Raw genomic sequence first — 20555 nt, 5'->3', positions numbered from 1 at the left:
TATATGCCGGACATACAAATTGGATGTATCGGTCAAGGGATGACATTCTAACTGGACAGTTACCACCTCTGTACGGACAGGTAAAGACAGAGAGATGGGAAGATGATATGATCTTTGTGGGAGTTTTAGTATCGACTGGCTGTAGATATTGATATCCTGGTGACAGTATCATGTCTACTCAGGACAGTTTTGTGGTGTTTTAACTGGACATTCAGTATCGGGAACGGTCAGTGGATACCTCTTTTGTGTTGTCACTCTCACATTCTGTTGGGTAAGGACCAAATTTTGTGTCTTGTTCGGAACTAGATTTATGAATCTGACCCCTTGAAATATACTCTGACCTTGTCATCAAAGAGGTCAAATTCCTTTCCATAATCATTTTCATGTTAAGGTTCACCGTATGACTGATATGTATATACATTATGTATACATTGATAATGGAACTTGATCACTCAGGCATCTTAAATGAAATGTCACATGTGTACTTTAAGAGTATGCAAACATGTCTTAAGAGTTAATAGTGTGTGATGAGAACAAGAAATCGGTTTTGTTTTTGGCTTTACAATGTTCATCAAGTCTTCTTGTCACAGTTGTAGCAATTACATTCTCATGTTTCCTTGTCGCAGTAATGCAGCATATACCCTTAATTAAGTGTTCATGCCACTGTTAGATAGCGTACCTCCTTAAGTCTTGTCACAGTCAGGTAGCATACCTCCTTAAGTCTTAAATTATTACAGTCAGGTAGCATACCTCCTTAAGTCTCCATGTCACAGTAAATTCAGCATACACCCTTAAGTAAGTTTATGTCCATGTCACAGTCGGGTAGCATATACAGTCAAACCTGCTCTAACGACCCCCTGTCTATAACGACTGCCTGTCTATAACGACCGGTTTTAAGATTCCCCGTGAGATTTTACTATATAACGACCCTCTGTATAGCGACTACCTGTCTAATGTGACTAACGACCGGTGATTTCGGAATGGCGGTCGCTAATTTGTTTTCTATAGCGACCGATTTCTGTCAGCCATCTTCTGCTCTTGGCAGTCATCCCTCATAAAATCCCCGGAAAATTCAGACACATCGACCCTGGCTTGATTATACAAACAAAGGACCACCACAACCCAGGCCTGAGTATATAAACAAAAGACCCCTACCACCTGTTAGCCTATAATTACTGTAGCTGCCCTGGCCTGGGGCTCGGTAAGAGAGGAGTCGGGTCACCATGCGTGTCGGTATTACATTACAACTGTGCACAGGTGGCTTCATTTGACACGGTCAGTTAATTTTGTGATTACAACTAGGATACATCACTTCAATAACAAACACTGGTCATATCTGTCAACAAGATTTACTCACATGAAAGCCAATAATGCCTTTCTTAATCGTAGCTGTCGGTACTAGCGTTTGTACTGCCGCCATCTTTAATTAGTCAATACTAATAAAAAGTCGTAAACTGACACAAATATCCGGATTTCAATTTGGGTCAGAAAAAAAAATATTTTGGTTTTAAGAAGAAAGACTATAACACAAAATAATTAGTACATTTTGTAGTAACACAAATATAATTAATTTATTAATTATTGTGTATTCTTTTTCTTTATTTATGAAAGAAAGGGAGATAATTTGATGGATACATATAGTATTATTTCAGAACAAAATATTTACAAAAAATTATCCATAAGACCATTTTGAGTTATATTTTGTGTTTGGGTCCACAAATCATTAAATATTAAACCCTTCAGATTTATAAAGTTTATGCATTTATTTAACTTCTGGCTGGTCTTCTGAATGCCCTGTTCAATGACAATTTATTTATGGCAGGTTTAAGTAAATTGGTTGGTGCAATAATTTTGACCTGTCTATAAAGGCAACCTGTCTATAGTGACCGTTTTTCTGCCTCCCCTTGGGCAGTCGCTATAGACAGGTTTGACTGTACCTCCTTAAGTCTTGTTACAGTCAGGTAGCATACCTCCTTAAGTCTCCATATTACAGAAAGGGGTCAAGCCTGTTCAAGGTAGCTAGTATACATGGTAAAGTCATAGAAAGAGAGCTGTCAAATTCTGCAGATGATAATGTGTAGCTTAGTTTCTCAGGTGAGATAAAAATGAGTCATTGACTTTAATAGTTCCCCACCTTGGTACCCCTATAAGCACAGAAAAATGAAATATTGTATTTTTAAAGTGTTGAGTTCATTAGCATAAGGTAGTGGGGCATGATAAGGTGAGTGTTATCTACAAAGATCCACTCTGATAAAACCCTTTTATTGTAGTAAATTGATTTCATGGCATAATAACAGCACAGCGACACTCTAAACGTTCACAAACCTTAAAAAATACTCAATCAATGGCCGTCTTGTAAGAGGGCAAGTTTGTTCAAATATTGACAGAATTATCTGATATTTCAATTTTAATCTCGAGTGTTCAAGACTTCACTGTCGTGAATATTTGAGTTGTATAAACATATTTTCTGTCTCTGTGAAATTTCTGAGTTGTATATACAGATGGATTATTGTGTCCATTGATGTGGTAGATAGTACTAAGCTAAGGTCTGAGGTTGGGCTTTAGTTGGGGTTAAGTTTGTAAGAATTTTGATATGATGGTCAAATTGTTACACACAAGGATACAGGTTAATCATAGGTCACTGTAGTAAAATTACCAACATACACACAATAATATTAGACTTGCTCAAGTCAGTAATTGAGACTAGAAAATGTGTGTTATACATACAATTTTGCCTCCGCTGCCACTTGACACCCCTACATTGCTTTGAAATATTTGGAAGGCATGGAATCTGCATGAATTCAACTACGATATAAATGAAAATTAACTTTTCTCCATCTTATAGGACTTGAGTAGAAAAGTTCATTATGTGTTATCAAAATCATTACTTTTCTTGATGATGTTGATAATAATCTCCATGGCAACTTCAGCACAATCTAAATATACACCAAATTAATATCCATTAAAGACAGGATCATATGATGATCAGATTGTCAATCAATCTTTCCTGGGTATTTGTATGCATGGCTACAAGGTCATACTATTTCTCATTTCAAGGTCATTCTACAATGAGTTATATAAAATTTGGGGCCATAGGAAGCAACCTTGAGGCAGCTCCTGTAATCTAATTATGTGGTGTATGTAATATGTAACAGGTGTTTTGTATGAGTAGTTATAAGTAAATTCAATTATCACAATAATCATTCTAAAAATAGATAATTTTATCAAGTTTTTGAAATGTGTGAGTCTTTGTAGATGTAAAAATATAAGAAAGGTCACCATAGAACAAGAATGTGGCCGGACTGAATTCAATTATCTCATTGTTGACTGGGTAAAAGTACTTATTTCATTATACAAAAATTTTACTTGCCTACAGAAGTCTATAACATTAATATACCATACGTCTTTCAAGCTAGAGGATCAAAACATTGTTATAAAATAGGGGACTTCAATTTGTTTATATGTATAGGAAGGTAAGTAATTTTTTTTATAATTATACACATTATAAGGCAGTTTTAAATTATTACATGTACAGACTGATTTTAATTTTTTTATTTATATGCATGATTACCTTTTCTCATGTTTTTTTTTTATCAATTTCTACTTTATTGCTTGCATTACTTTTCAACAAAGCACAGTGATGATGCATTTTATATTTATATAATCGGTCATATTCCTATTGATAAAAGATTAAATTTAAAAAGTACAAAAAGTAAATTACAAAATTTTCTGTAGATAAAAATAACAAGTAAATTGAAATATGTTCTGTAAATAAAAATAACAAAAATGAAGATAAAGAATTATGCTTAAAAAGAAATATTTGTTAAGGTGAAAGTTACCTCCCTTTAAATAATGTGTGTGTCAGCAAAGCAGTGCAATATCGATGCTTGAAAAAAGGATGTTCATTTTGTTGTAAATTATTTCAAAGTTAAACTTTGATAATATCAGGTGGCCTATAATGATGGGAGGAGGGGAGTGACAATAATTATCATCAATATCAGTTTTAAGTGTCAACAAATTCATTTAAAATCAAATTAAACCTTTCCTAGCTGTGGTATTGATTTGGAGGTTTTATTGCATGATTAAGTATATGTGAAATATTCATGGTTTTATCTATTTACAAATATCTAAAGCAGAATTAATCAATTTTTTTACTGAAGTAAAAAGGCACTTAAGAGTACAATTTACCCTGGTAATTTGGTGGGTGTAAGAATATACCAAATCATTACCACTGTTTTACACAGTATAGTGAGCTCAGAGGTTCTGTCCTGGGTCTAAACATGTCTGTAGAAGTTTAAAGTTCCTAGCCAGACTTAAAGATCCTATTTTAAGGTGTTTAATCAAGCAAATTTGATGAAAGATTTACCTGAACAGGTGTAGTGTGCTTTTAATTAGCCCAATAGGTGTGACAGAATTTGTCTAAATTGGGGTTAAATTACCTATTTTTCTGTCAGAAGAATCCTGTCATGTTTTTCTACAACAATTTCACGGTAGTGTGGCTACGTTTACACCAGAAACTCCAGATAAGAGTTTTCCCAGGATAGGATTTTCATGGAAAATGAGATAAAATTTAGCCCTAAACATTGTTAACAATTATCATTCTACTTTGTGGGTGTATACCTATCTGAGGTTTTCATGAACGACACATCTATTTCAGGACTGTATCATGTCTCCTGAAGATAACATATAATGATATCAATCCAAAAGTAGATGAAGTGCACAAGTTTTTCAACTATTTAAGATGACACAGTCATAAAATGATGAAGCTTGATGGGTGTCTTGACTACATGTATTTAAAAACTTTTATGAAACAGAAAAAAATTATCAATGCTTTAAATAAAATCTGCTGAAACATGCATTTATTGTAGTATTGTAATTTAAGTATTCAAGATAACAAAGTACTGTTTTTAAGAGTAATTTCACTGGAACCAAACTTTTACTTCCTTTCACTATTTTCACTTATTGTTTTCAAAACATTGCTATAATTATATGAATTATGAAATACCGTATTTTGTATTCTGCAATAAGCCCATGGCCACAAGTCATATCAATAATCAAAACAAAGCAGCATTCACCGACTTCATATGTCTATATTTAAGTTCAGTAAAGATTCCAACAAATTAAAATTTTACTCATACAGGAGCGGGTAAAGAAATTATGCCTGCTGTAATGTTGTAAGAGGCAACTAAAAGTGGGCCCCCGGCGGCGGGCTGAACGATCAGGGATTTTCTTCACTTGGGATCATAGATATTTCTTTTTTTCCTCACTACTCTATCTGTCTGTGCTTTGTTTTCTTACTGTGGGTTGTCTCCTTGACCCCGTCCTCATATGACACTGGCTGTAGCGAAGACGTTTTAAACCCATCAAAATAAAACAAATTTTGATTTCATAATCTCGTTTTATAAATCAATTCAACACTTTGAGAGTTACAACCCTGGGCTAATATAGGATAAATACGGTAACATCATGAAGATCTTCATCGTATATTGAACGGCCAAGTGAACTAGGATGTAAACCTGATATTATATGTACACTGATGATGTTTATCGATCTCGAAATATTTACCTTTATCTGAAAATAAATAATTTTTTTTTTCCATGGTTTAGACTGTATATTACAGACACCTTATAATCCATAAAAAAATGTAGTATGGATCAGGTAGTGTGTATTTCTCCTCAGAATCATCAATAATATACAGGTACTTTGTGTATAGTGGATATCTCCAGGTTTTCACACTGGCTGGGTTTTATCGATTTGTCCAATATAGTTTTGCATATAAAATTGTTCCCTAGTGTCTGACTGACAGACGTATTACCGATAAATAAATTATATAAAATACAATCGGTAGGGGACTATTGTTATAGGCTTGGATCATTGAATATGATGTATAATGATCACTATCATGGCATATGAAAACAAATATGTAATCCCCCCCAAAAAAATCAATGTTATTTTCATTATACATGGGGTATCGTTACAGAATTATGTGCATTCAATTCAAGCAAACAGTTCATATTCTATAAATGGAACTTTCAATGGTTCTGAGGTTCATATTGATTATTTTGGAAATAAATATTTGTTCTCAAAATTTTTAAATCTAAATATATTGTTTGACGACAGATGACGTTCAATGTATGCTCTTACCGGTCTCAAACTCATCAACTCATAATCTAGGACACTATATATAAATCCTGTAGCCAAAAATGTCTGAATCTACTTTCATACACATAGATATGTACACCTGTATATCTTGTGACATTTAAATTATCTATGAAGTTAACGGTTCACACTGAACCATGCTATTTTTTGACTGACTTGCATTTGGTATAATTTTGGTGTATAATATTTTTTAAGAATTCAAAATAGCTAAACACTTTGATATATTCCTGTGTATAAAAGAATTGTGCTAATTCTTACTTCCTTTATCATTCATGAATCATAACAGAAGCTCACATATTCTCCCTCCTCATCTCCAAGTTGTCCACTCAACAATTCAATTAAAAAATCTTTTCAATATTAAAACATTATATATACATTCTGTACGATATCTAACAGTGTCACCATCTTTGTATTTTCCAGAGAGACCTTGAGCAGGCCGAAAAGATGAGGACGAATGGCGAACAACACATAATGGACGACCATTACGCTGTGGACTCAATACGTCCGAAGTGTATCGAACTACAGCGCATGTGTGATCAGTACCGAGAGTTACTACGCCGACGACGTGAACTCCTTGACACGTCACATGACCTTCAGGACAGAATTGACAAGGTCATATCATACATTGTACATTACAAACATTTTCTAATAAGAGTTGAATGTATTTGTTAGAAATGTCATTGATTTATTGATTCATGTTGCAGTGAATTATATTTGTTTTCATTTTTGTGAAATCATAAAAGATTATGTTAATTGGCCTTTAACAAGGGGCGGGTTTATTTAACTGTTCTTTTTCACCTTTTTTTTTTAGTTCTAATTTAGTAATTTTACTTTTGATCTTTGACCTTGACAGGCCAACAAATGGTGTACAAAGGGCGTGGACATGTTATCAAAGCAACAGGTGGATGCTTGTCAGACCCCCCAGGGAGCTGAAGTTGCACTCAGGGACATTGAGAGTTTTGTTGCAACTGCTGGACAACTCCGTCTCAACAACCCAAAAGAGTTCCGACAGTTGTTTGAAAACATGATCACACCTGAGACAAGAGTGAGTTTCCTCACAACAAATTATGTATGATCTTCAGGTTAAGAAACTTAGTAGGATTTATAGTTAAATAGTAATGATGTTTTAATATCATATTGATGAAGCAATTCGGCTTGTTGCATTTTCATATTTGATGAATTTTGATGGAGATCTATTGACAGGTGTTATTTTTTGGCCCTGCTTGTTATGTAATATCCATTCAGTGTAGTTTTGAATATTCTTTATGTTGAGAAAATACAATAAAAGTAGAATAAAAAGAAACACATCAATATAGACTTTTGTGTTAAACTGTCAAAACTATTACAGGCAAATGTGCAGAAAGTACTGAAGAGAATTGAGGACGTACAAGCTATGTGTGAGAAGCGTCATCATAGCCTGCAGCAAGTAGCCAAGCCATCAGCCCGCCCAAGTACCTCACACCGCGTACCACCCGCCCACGGCCATCCCCCACATCCTCCACATTCTCATCATCACGACGTTGATCAGAAACGCAAAACTAATACTGAAAACCAGCAACGTCAACAGGGCATCTACGAAAGGTCGGCTCGGGTGAGTTGGGAAATATTAAAAAGATAGTCAGGTCTTTGGTTGAAGAAAGTTTCAAAAATCTGAAATGGTGTTTTTTTTAGGTTGGGCACATCCATACATCCATATTCACTATTCAGTTTAAATCACTTTGTTGTATCAGTGAAATTGCATCCTCCCAAGGTTGATGATTTATATACAGTTGTACTGTGTGTATAGTTATCTATCTGTGGTTCTGAAGAATTCCTCCTAACTGCTGATGTTAAGAAGGAGCATAGCTTATCAATCTGCATTTATTGCTAAGTATCACATATAGAAACTCGGGTAATGTAACCAGTAACCATGAGTGTCCATGGACACAATAATTTACCGTGATTGCTCTAGGTAGCACATAAAATATAGACTTCCTGAGTGGTATTCAGTGAGGTTGTCACCAGTTGCTACAAGGAAATGCCTCCCCAGATGACCCTTTCTGACTGTATTGGCAAGAAAGGCTTTGTTACCAGTTTACTTAACAAAGGTCAGCTGGAATATATATCAGACACCACTCTTCAAATATTTCATTTAATTTATATACATCACATTAGGAGAGAGTGATAATTTCTAGCTAGGCCATATTTACTGTAAACTATTTTCTATGTTTCCATAGTTACGGACCGATGGCAGTGCATCCTCCCGTCCTTATATTACACCTCCGTGTTCAAACCTGGGCAGTCTCCCGGATAGTCTTAATGTTGGTGAGAAGACTCGTGCCTCTGTGACCTCTATGTCAACTACGACCTCTTCAGGGTCATCAGGGTCAGCAAGGTCAACGAGCATGATGGACACAGATACGCTAATGGCTAAGAGGAGGTAAGCGACATATATTGTAGTAAGTTTATGTCTGTAAAAATAACGTCTTATTAAAGTCGACCATTGACTGTGTTTTAAGATTAGAATTAAATAGAGAAAAATATCTGTTCCATAATTCCCGCAAAAAAAAAATTAATGTATTCTAGCTGTACCCATTGAGCTTGAATTTGTTCTCTAAATATAATTTTGGTATTAATTCTTTATGTTTTATTTCATCAAATAATTTCTTCCTATTTAGACATGTGCTGAATGTTTATTTTATCAAATATTTTTTTCCTATTTCAGACATGTGCTGAATGAGCTGATAGAGACAGAGAAAACTTATGTGTCACAACTCTACGATATTATAAAGGTTAATTTCTATTAATTAAAACATTACATATCGGTTTAACACTGTTGAATTCGTGGTTGTTCTATAAACACATTGTATATTGTACTTTGAAGAGTTGATTTCATTGACAAATTTCTGTAAATGAATTGGAGCTCTTAATTTTCTCACCGAAAATAGTGAAATAATATCAAGAATTAAATTTTTAGTTCAGATTTCAATCAAGTAACACCTTTCCAATTTTGAGACTCAGAATTATCACTTCCTCATTTCTCAAACTCTTCCTTATAGACCTGAAATCCATAAAGTTTATTGCAAGTGGAAAATGTTTTACTTACAACTACTAGAAGTGTATGCTTGTTTGTCCAAACTCTTGTAAACTTGAAAATATGAAAGTAAATTCAATTCAAGTTTCTGAAGTAATGTGATGTAATGAATGTTGACATCGAAAGATAATCAGAAAGTTTGAGTATTGAGACTTGTTTATTTACAGGGTTATTTGATGGAGTTGGACAACAGGACCATGCAGCACCTCATTCCAGATGAACTCGTGGGCAAGAAAGAAATACTCTTTGGCAACCTAGAACAGATATATTCTTTTCATAAAAAGTAAGAATGATTTCATTTAAAATCTTATTCTTTCAGATACTTTCATTTGTGTACAGGAAGCATTATTTTTAGTTTTATTATATTTCTTCATGAATGAATTATTAAATGTTCTTTTCTTCCATATTATAAGTACATCATTTTAAAATGTTTTAATTTTGCGTACGTTTTTATCTTTGAGTCCAATATGACACAGTATTGTAATAGACATTTCTTCCCCCTGCTAAAAGCTCCCCCAGGGGAAGGATTTTTTTCTCCGGTGAACAGTTCAGACGAGGAAAGATCTGACCATTACACAGAATATTTTGTATGCAAGCGGTGCAATAATTTTCCCTGCCATGCACTCATAGATTCATCCCACAAGATCTAAAGTTACAATAAGATATACCAAATATTTGATATAAAATATTTTATAACATCTTATCCAGGCTGAAATTTGATCGAACAATTGCTTAATAATGGGAAAAAAAAACAGAAGAAATAAGATTTTATTTAATACACTGTATTTTATTTGATGATTGTTCTTTTCAGTATATTTCTTCAAGAACTACAGAATTGTAGGGACCAGCCGGCAAAAGTAGGAAAATGTTTTGCCAATAGGGTAAGCATCATTTTCACTCATTGAATATATAATCATTTATATATTACAGTTTAAACTATTCCTAAAATCTTTGATATCCTTTTGAATTGTTTGAAAAAAAATTGCACTTATTAAGTAATTGATAGATCAACTTATTGATTATTGATTATTGATTGATTGTTTCAGAATGAAGAGTTCCACCTGTACAGCGTCTATTGCCAAAACAAGCTTAGATCGGAAGCTCTACGGAATCAGGTCGGCGATCAAAACCCATTCTTTCTGGTAAGGTTCTTCAGTTTTCTAGAACTTCTTAGTCTGATACCATTTCTTTTTCTGAAGTCCTTGACTCATATTTGGTAAATCTTACCTGTATTTTATGTTAAATTCATAGGTTTTTTTTTTCAGTGGTATAGTTTTAGGTGATTTCTGTAATAGTAAATGAATGTAGAATTGTAATGAATATATTTTTCGTTTTGTGAAGGAAAATAATGGATATTTGATGTGATATATGACGTATTATTTTTGTCTGAGCATGAGGATTTATCCTATTTTCAGGAATGTCAGAGGAAGCTGGGACACAAGCTGCCATTAGGGGCATACCTCCTTAAACCTGTACAGCGAATCACAAAATACCAGCTCTTACTCAAGGTAAGTATAGGACACCTGTACAGCGAATCACAAAATACCAGCTCTTACTCAAGGTAGGTATAGGACACCTGTACAGCGAATCACAAAATACCAGCTCTTACTCAAGGTAAGTATAGGACACCTGTACAGCGAATCACAAAATACCAGCTCTTACTCAAGGTAGGTATAGGACACCTGTACAGCGAATCACAAAATACCAGCTCTTACTCAAGGTAGGTATAGGACACCTGTACAGCGAATCACAAAATACCAGCTCTTACTCAAGGTAGGTATAGGACACCTGTACAGCGAATCACAAAATACCAGCTCTTACTCAAGGTAGGTATAGGATATATCACAGAACCTTGTCTTTAGTCTCGTACAGCTAGGGAAAATAATCTTCTAAATTGTATTTGAAGAAAGTTGATTCTGGTGATGATGATATCTTGTCAAAGTTTTCTGCCATCTTTTGTTATTAGTAAAGGTTGCATGGTTAAACAAGATTTTCAGAAGTGAATGCATGCAGAAAATTCAGATTTTTGACTTTACCAGGTAATTGGCTTGGATCTGACAATGATGTACCTCACTTTAAAATGTTTTTTATAAATAACTCTCAATTTTCCATTTATTTCTTTTTCAGGAAATGCTGCGGTTTTCTGAGCAGGACCCCACATGCGAAGCTCATATACAGGAAGCACTCGACTCCATGTTGGATGTTGTACGATTTGTTAATGATAGCATGCATCAGGTGTCGATCGTCGGATTTCCTGTACGTTTTCGTGATGAACATGCCTACCTTTTCCAACATAAGTTTAAATTGTTTAGGTGGAAATCAGTTTTTGAAGTCTCTGGTTTGAATGGAGAAATGAAGAAGAAAAATGAAGAAGAAAAATGAAAAATAATAATAAGAAGAAAATAAAATAAAATGAATTATTTGACATAATAATGAGTAGCAGTAACTAGGATATATTTTCAAGGGAAAAATGAGAAAATTAAGACAGATTTTCATGTCTTTGTAATTTATTGATTTATATATATTTATATATTTATTCAATCTTTATTGTTTTCAGGGAAACTTATCTGATCAGGGGAAGTTACTCATGCAGGGAGGATTCAATGTGTTAACAGAACATCAGCGTGGACGAATCAAAGACCTGCGATTTAAACCAATGCAGAGACACATGTTTTTATATGAGAAATCTATATTATTGTGTAAAAGAAAAGAAGAAGTTGGTTTATCATCTGAAAAAGGAGTTTATAGTTTTAAAAACCTTTTAAAAGTAAGTAAAAATTCATTTTCATGTATTTTTACAAAATTTTGAAATTTGAACATAATAGTGAAAAAAAAATCATTATTGTGAGAAATATTTATATAATTAAATGAAAACACAAATTCATTTTCATTTATTCAAAGCTGGAAAAAATTCACATTGGTTCAATATATATGGATGTACCTGCAGTGGTAAACAGGAATAATCATAATGTGATTTTCTTATTTGTTGAGCTACAAAAAAAAGTAGCCCAGACCTGGAAATGCCTTATAAGGGCATCGTAAGTGGGATCAAGTTGTTCAATTTTAACTGGACATTTTTTGTGATTGATTCAGATAGAATCGATGATTATATTTTGAGAAACTTTTTTTCACAGCTTTCACAAGTTGGTCTCACAGAGAATATCAAGGGAGATAAGAAGAAGTTTGAGTTATGGTTACGAGGACGAGAAGAGGTTTATATCATTCAGGTTAGTAAAACAACAAACAGAGATACAACATGTAAACAAGACAGTAATTCTAAGCTCAAAATCAATAAGGTAGATCTTCCCACAACTTTAAAATCTTTGTCCTTTTAGAGCTTAATTGAAAACATGATTCCAATGTGTGGTTGGGAAACTTTTGAAAAATTAGATGTTTTTCTCTGTATTCACACCAATATGTCAATTGAAGTTGAGTAAACATGCTGAGAAATGTAAGAAAATAATCCTGAAATAAACCCACCATTAATTACTGATATTGTGATAATCTTATAAAGCAGGTGCCCTTATTACAATAAAATATATTTACCTTGAATGATATTTTGAAATTAGAATTCAGGTTAAATTAAGTCTAATCGATGTAGAACATGTATTGTCTGAAATGTAAATATTGAATTAGTAAATGATGTACACCACATTGATTTCATACTGTAGAACAATGGCCGAAATTACGGATTTGAAACTAACGTTTGCTAATTCTATTTTGTAGGCACCCACACTGCCTTGTAAAGACATGTGGGTGAAGGAGATCAAACGGGTTCTAATGAGCCAGTTTGATCAGCTGAAAAGTAAGTTTGATGGTAAATATCTCTACAAGACTAAGCATGGCCTAGAATTAGCCATTCACCCTGTAATAGCACGATGATTGTTTTGGTTTCATATTAGTGGCAACCATTTTATTGATATGTTGCACAAAATTTGTAGTGTTACCAAATATGTTGTAATAAAACATGTCAGTGGGAAAATGCAAGGCACCTGGAAGGGATTCAAAGATGGATATTCTGTTTCTCTTTGTATCAGAAATCAGAAATCGTGTCTGATTGCATCTTCCCCATCCCTCTCTAATTTCTTTTTGTTACAACAAAGTTCTTTACAAACCAGGTTGGGTTTATCTATTTAACAAATATATATATTACTCAGTTATCACAACATCAATGATATCCAATAAGCGCTTAGTCTGGAGACATTGTATTTCATTAATGATAGATGCGCAGAAAAGGTTTCAAGGGAGGTAACTACCAAAAAACTTGTATTGAATATTTTACCGTATAGCACAGAAATTGATGTCTTTATTTTGTGTAAAAAATTAGTGTATAAGTTTGAAACACCTGTAGATTAATTACAGTTTTAAAATTGATAATTTTCAAAAAATGAAGAAGAGGACTTATTTGTGGACAATGGCTTAAATGTTTATGGATAAATATGGTATGTTGCATCCTTAAGTATGCAAGTACCTGGTAGGTTGTGAAAGGGTTTCAAGGGATAGAAATATATATTACAAATCCTGTGTTACCTGTATGTGAAGTGTATAACACTTGAGTAAGTAAATATGGGTAGATTGTGCTTAAGGGTTCAAGGGAGATAACTCTATCACGAAACTCAAATTATAATCACTTCCCCTAAATGGTAATTATATGTGAGTGTCTCCTGTTATACACAAGTTCACTGCTTGATTTTAGTTTTCACATTTTCACTTTGAATCCCTCTCATTGTCATTGCGTCACAGAAATCATTTGTCACAGTTCATGTATACACATGTCATCATCTTTAGTATCTTTTTTTGGAACAAATCAAACCATCCTGATTTTTTATTTCTTGCCTCTAGCCATGCTTTGTTTTGCTGATTCACATTTTATGACAATGTATTTTGTTATATTTGAGATAAAGCTATGCTTTTAGAATGCATTTTTTGAAAACTTAATTGGAGATGATTGAAAGCTGGTTGTCTCCCTTTGTATGCACTCACTTATCCTGATCCCATTGTTTTGATTATCCAAATATTATTTTTACAACTTTTTTCTAAAATAAAAATTTTGAAATGAATCTAAACTTTATGATATTCAGTAAAGTGCTATTTTATCATGAAAGAAAAAAAACTAATGAAATTAATTGTAATTAAAATTGATTTGATAATGTTTAAGGAGAACGATATTCAGCTCTTTGAATAAAAGGTGAGTGAAATTGATTATAAGGATTCATGGCTATGTTGTGTGGTAAAAAGGCAAAACTGAATTAAAAATCTTATTTGGTTTGGGTGTTTATTTTTCCAGTTGACCATTTAAATCTGGTAGGGAAATCTGAAGAAGACCTACAGCATTTAGGAGAGGATGGACCGTGCAATAATTCCAGGTAGGTTAAAAAAAAATGGAAATGAATAAAAGAGGAAAGGGGAAAAATACTGTAGGTGGAGATCTAGTGTTTCTTTATCTATCTAGGTTTTGCAGGGTGGGAGGAGGATATAGATATAAAATCCCTTAATTAATTTTAGAAGAAGGATCAAGGTGAACATCATCAATTAATTGCTTTTTATGAACCTGAGAAAGAGATATTGACCAAATTAAAGTCAATGGTCCCTGACAATTCTTTCAAAAGGGTGTATAGTCTTGAAAAGTTCTTAGCGGTATACGTTGTACAGTACCTAGGAGCTTAGGTACAAGCCTTGAACTTGATTCCTGGCCTGTGGCCTAGAAAATCATTGAATATTTTATTAATTGTTTATCATATATGTATTTGCTTAAGTGATTGTAAATAAGTTGTAGAATGCAAGGCTGAAAAAAACAGGCCCAATGGCCCAGGACCAAGTAGATTTGGTCTGAGGGCAAGTAAATATATTGGTAACAACTAGTGCAAAATTTCTTGTAGTTTTTTAACTTTCCATAGAATAATTAAGATACTACTAATTCAGTTTAATTGGACCATTATTTTTCAACTTTAGAATGACATTAAATGCAGCTTTTTGTAACCATGGAAAACAGGTGGGTGGACTCTGCCGACCAACAAACATGCTAAAACAATCTACTTACCTGGTAATGGTTTTTCTTTTAGATATGTAGACAATTGGAGGACAAACAGACAGACATCATGTAACAACAATGCTCCGACTGTGCCACAGGGACTGGAGATGATGTCTCCGGAGTCTCCCCCTGCCCCACCTCATGAGGACGACGGATGGTCCAGCGGAGAGTTCACCAACTCCGACGAGGAGGAGTGTAGAGGTCGTGACAGACGGGGGTCGGAGGTGAGAGCTGACCACATAAATGACCAGAAAGAACTTAATATGTATACAAGTTGTATATAGATAAACTTTGATATATCACAACCAGTATAGGATTTTTGTTTGTGATATTTTAGTGATATAATTGACACTTCATTAGACAAAATGAATAAATAAATAAATAAACAAATATATGTATACATCGTGTATAAAGGCTTGTAAATGCCACTTGACCAATAAATTCATTTTTTTCTAAAAATTGCAGTATTAATAAAAATATCATGGATATTCCTAGAAACATGTAGATATCTGGCTATTGGAAGAAACCATGGATTATTTGATATTTGTGTAGTGTTAGTGATTCTTTGATAAGAAAATCCATTGGTTCAGGAAAGATATTTAATTACATGTATATGAAATGGTTTAAATTCTCACTTTCCAGCACATAACAAGTTAAATGATCAAATTGAAAAACTAATACTTTACTGATCAAATTTTCCTGATTTTATGATATTTATATATAATTAGATGGTGAGTACAATTATATGAATATATCTCTCTTCCCTAGCCATCTTACCTGCAGCAATATCAGTCCATTGGAGACTTTCACGCCAGTGATGCCAATGAAGTCAGCATGCGAGAGCGCGACGTTGTGGAGATCATACGAACGGGGTCAACGGGTTGGTGGTACGCCCGCCATCTGTCGACCAATCAGGAGGGTTGGGTACCGTCCACGTACCTCACTCCCTATAAAAGGCGAAGTTCACAGTCCCATTTTTCCATGTCAAGTATTGGTAGGTACATATCACAGTTGTCACGGAGGTGAATTCCTGTTGTATAACCTCCTCAACTCTCTGTCAATCTGTCACTCACCTGCTCTTGTAATGTATGGCGTTGGCGTGACGTGGTGTGGACAGTTGCCTTCTCAGCCTGTTACCCCCACTTTCTGCAATAGACTGTCTCCAGGATAACACTTCCTATGATACCAGGAACGTACCACTGGTAAAACAGGGGCCACTTCTCTAACCACTTCACAAGCATATGTCTGCTATATCTGATCTCTTTGCAATAATATTTCTGCAAAAGAATAATAGAAATAATTTTGTTTTATAATTTATTTCATATTTAATCAGATCTTGATTAAGACTGATCCCTCTAACAGCTCGTTTTGTTTTTATTTTTAGAGATATCTCAAAATTTCAAGCCATCAAATTATATATATGAAAGAGTTTTTGGGAAAATCAGATTACTACTAAAGAATTGAATTTATACCTGTATTTGTGAACAATATCCAATGTAAATTTGAATTATGAGCATACTAATTCAAATAATTATCTATAATACTTTTTTGTAGTCTTGTGTTTTATTAAACTGTCAAAGGTATCTTAAACTATGGTAAAACTTCATTATACTGCCATTCTTTTCCAGTGAAGTTTTAACAATGCAAGGAATTGTTTCCGATTAAGGCAGATAGAGACAAAAATAAATTTTTAAGCAAAATTAAAAAAATAAATAAATTTAATAATATACCTGCAATAAGCATGATAACATTTTAATAAGAAAGAATGGCATGTTATGGAGGTTTTACTGTATCATACAAGGATAGAGAATTTGTATCCTAGTAACATTTCTTGGTAAGTTTCCTGCTAGCTATTGTCACCGACAGCTTACTGTGTTTACTTTGTCAGGGAAACTTCCTGCTTTTGCTTTAAGTAACAAATATGGGATATATATTGCATTGGTTCTGAAATACCTCATGAATATGTTTGTGTACATGTATACACTGTATGTATATGCAGTTTATGTAATCTACTATACCCTGTGTATATTAGCTAATTTGCACACACCTACCAGCTAGAGTTTTGTCATCCTTTCTGCTAATACAATGTACATGTACCAGGTAGGTACAAGTAGTTGATTAAAATTATGCTTCAATCACTTAATCCTTAATCTCCTTTATGTCTGTATTTAGACATATTTCTTCTTGGTCATATGATATAAATATCAACATGATATAAATATAAACATTTAAAAATATTAAAATAAGGATGTGAGAGCGATTGACTTTTGGTGTTTTCGTTTTGGCTGTGTTCAAATGCAAGCCATGCAATTTGAATACCAGAGAATTTGTTTGATCATGGATTTTTAGCTTGGTAAAAAATTCTAAAATGAACAAATTTTCCTGTCAATGATAATGTTGCTGTAAACGATTATACATTTTGAAAAATTGAAATTAATATTACTTAACGAGGGTATATATTACACTTGCAAATTTTGTTAGGGTAATCTCCCTTAGTTTTGGAATTAAGAATTATAAGTATTTTATCAATTATTTTTTAATCCATTCAATGTACATTGTTTCCATTAATAAGACACAATTTATAGTGTGATAGAAGATATTTCGGCATGCAGGCTCTCTTTTATTAGACTGCAAAACGTTTTTGATAAAATTCTTAAATAAACCTTCTTTCTTTTTACAGATTCTAGTAGTCAGGAACATATGACAAGTAAATCGAGCTTGGCAAGTGCTTACAGTTCCAACAGCCCAATGAATGAAACTTCAATTTGATGAAGAATTACCTCCCTTTCTACAGGAGTAGTGTCCCTTGGACATGAACAGTCTCAGTCAGACAGAGAGGAATTTTCCTAGAAGTGTTCTACTAGTCATTGATTTCGAAATGTATATTTTGTATGTGTAAACAAAGCAAACCTGTAACCGAACGTCAGTCAAGTTCAAGGTCACTGGGATAGATTGACAGCCATTTGTCAAAATGTCTCAAACTTATAAATTCTCATCTAATCAAATGCCGAGACATCAAATGGAATTTAGCATCATCTCCTTGACCTCAAGTGTGTATGACAAGGATAGATGTGATTAAAGTGCTAATCTTGTCTGAGACAGCTGAAGGAAAGCATGTTTCCTCAAAGAATTTCTAAAATATTCAGGGTAGGATTCCTGCTACTGGATTCTACTAACAATTGCCCCAAGGATTTTTCTGTGTAATCTTCCGACAGCACATCCTTAAACAATATTAAGATGGATTATAAATGACATCAATTTCTGTGCTATTTATAACTATGAAATATTAGTTGGCATAGATCTGCATAAGTCCTCGTCAGTGGAATCTCATTTGTATGGCAGATTTGTATGTGTTCATCGTCTTACAAATATCAGAAGTATTCTTGGAGATAAAATAACAACTATGAGGTATAGAAATGTCAAATAGCAGGAATAGTGCAAACAATTTTCCATAGGAAGGAATTGCATTGATACAAAGCTAATGACAAGCAAGTGTGTGAATTCAGTTTAGATGGTCAGCCAAAGTGTCTCTTAATTGGACTTTCCTTGTGTTCGATTGTTGATTGATTTTACATTTCGACTTACAAACAAATGTTTTACCTCATCGATGAGTCTGCAACACAAATGTGCTGTTTTTCATCAGTGGGAAGCAGTCACAATGTTATGGAGAAGATACATGCTTTAAACTTGGAAGCTCACTGAAACTTTCATGATTAACATCATCCAAAATCTTGCTGAAAATGAACTGAGTCAGTCAGAAGCTGATGTGATTTTCAGATTTCCATTTCCATTACATATGTGGTACACAAATTTTGTTGTCTCTTATAAATACTCTGACTGTATACGAAGCTGTATAATACAGGACTTATAAAAGTAATCCCTACAATTGGAGGTAATTAGGGAGGAGAGGTGTGGATGTATGTACTGAGCCTCTGAAGTAACCCCAGGAGTAGATCTACAACACTAGATATCTACACAGATATTCAGGATACCAGTTCTATGGACCTGGATTTTCTTTTCTGTAGCTGTCAAAACTTTCTTGATGGATTTCGCGGGATAAATTAAGACAAAAAAATTCAGGATGTGCATTCATTGGACCAGAAATTTTCCTTCCCAAAACATCATTGCAGGATATCTAGAAGTAAATTATGATACATCTACCCTGTAATTCGAGATCCTAGATATCCTTAAAACAGACCTCAGGGTATCCATTAATGAGGTATAATATTTAGGATTTTATTTGTACCAGAAACCTTGGGATATCTGTGAAGTAAATTATCAGATATCTTCCTGATATCATGGATATCCTAGTCTACAGCAGATTTCAGGATATTATAACTGAGATACAAATATATAATATACTATAATTCTTAGGATGTTCTATGTACAGGAAACATCAGGATATCTGTGCTGTACGTCACCTATACCGGAGAATTCAGCATTTATATGCTGAAAGTCAATGGATGATATAGTCTTCAGGATATCTCTGTAGGAGAATTTAGATATCCTATCTGAAACTGCCATTAACGTTTCCTTTATAGAAAATAAGGAATTTCATGAGAGGAGAACAGTGTGTTTGAGCTGAGTTTCACAAGCGAATGGTATGTCAGATTGTTTTAGCACTCTTAAACATTTGAACATGCATTTGGACTATTTATAGTTCTACAGTCAAGTGAATGATCAGAATATTTAAATATAGTGCTAGAGTCAATGAGAGGCTCAGAATATTCAAGTGTAGATTTACAATCGAATAGAGGATAAGAATGTTAAGTGTAGTTCTACAGTCAGATAGGGGCTCAGAATATTTCAGTTTTACAGTCGGATAGAGGCTCAGAATATTTCAGTTCTACAGTCAGAAAGAGGCTCAGAATATCTACAGTCAGAAAGAGGCTCAGAATATCTACAGTCAGACAGAGGCTCAGAATATCTACAGTCAGATAGAGGCTCAGGACATTTTAGTTCTACACTGTCTACAGTCAGGAAAAATAGCTTATATAGACCCACACCGAAATAAAGTACAAAAAAAGTATGGGAAAAAAGTACTAAAAAAGCATAGAAAAAGTATGCTTTTTTTGACTCAATTTGGAACCGATATTCCAACACGGTTCCAAATTGAGTCAAAAAAAGTACTAAAGTACAAAAAAAGTCTAACAAAAGTATACCTTTAGTACATTTTATTGTTTTCATTAAGTACAGAAAAAGCACAAATATAGTACAGAAAAAGTACATTAAAAGTACAATAATAGTATAAAGTGCACAGGGACAAATTGATGGTGTACTTTTTTTGTGCTT

General features: G+C 33.7%; 1 protein-coding gene across 4 annotated transcripts in view; it reads left to right on the top strand.

Annotated features, from left to right (window-relative positions):
* LOC117342825 (guanine nucleotide exchange factor DBS-like) overlaps window positions 1-20256 on the top strand; it is a 103255-nt gene extending 82999 nt beyond the window's left edge. For 2 of the 4 annotated variants that reach the window (XM_033905084.1, XM_033905082.1), the window contains exons 10-26: window positions 6580-6771; window positions 7013-7204; window positions 7508-7750; window positions 8376-8578; window positions 8864-8930; window positions 9400-9515; window positions 10044-10113; window positions 10279-10374; window positions 10648-10740; window positions 11360-11488; window positions 11790-11999; window positions 12367-12459; window positions 12959-13049; window positions 14520-14598; window positions 15295-15487; window positions 16032-16257; window positions 17944-20256. In XM_033905084.1, coding sequence (XP_033760975.1) covers window positions 6580-6771; window positions 7013-7204; window positions 7508-7750; window positions 8376-8578; window positions 8864-8930; window positions 9400-9515; window positions 10044-10113; window positions 10279-10374; window positions 10648-10740; window positions 11360-11488; window positions 11790-11999; window positions 12367-12459; window positions 12959-13049; window positions 14520-14598; window positions 15295-15487; window positions 16032-16257; window positions 17944-18032 — 2382 coding nt within the window. In that variant the 3' untranslated portion in view covers window positions 18033-20256. Of the gene's footprint in view, window positions 1-6579; window positions 6772-7012; window positions 7205-7507; window positions 7751-8375; window positions 8579-8863; window positions 8931-9399; window positions 9516-10043; window positions 10114-10278; window positions 10375-10647; window positions 10741-11359; window positions 11489-11789; window positions 12000-12366; window positions 12460-12958; window positions 13050-14519; window positions 14599-15294; window positions 15488-16031; window positions 16262-17943 lie in introns of all 4 variants that reach the window. The other 2 variants (XM_033905085.1, XM_033905083.1) reach the window with 2 other exon arrangements.
* Window positions 20257-20555: the final 299 nt, after the last annotated feature.

Source organism: Pecten maximus, chromosome 14 (genome assembly GCF_902652985.1).
Source record: "Pecten maximus chromosome 14, xPecMax1.1, whole genome shotgun sequence".
Lineage (NCBI taxonomy): Eukaryota > Metazoa > Mollusca > Bivalvia > Pectinida > Pectinidae > Pecten > Pecten maximus.
This window is presented reverse-complemented; position numbering and strand designations above follow the sequence as displayed.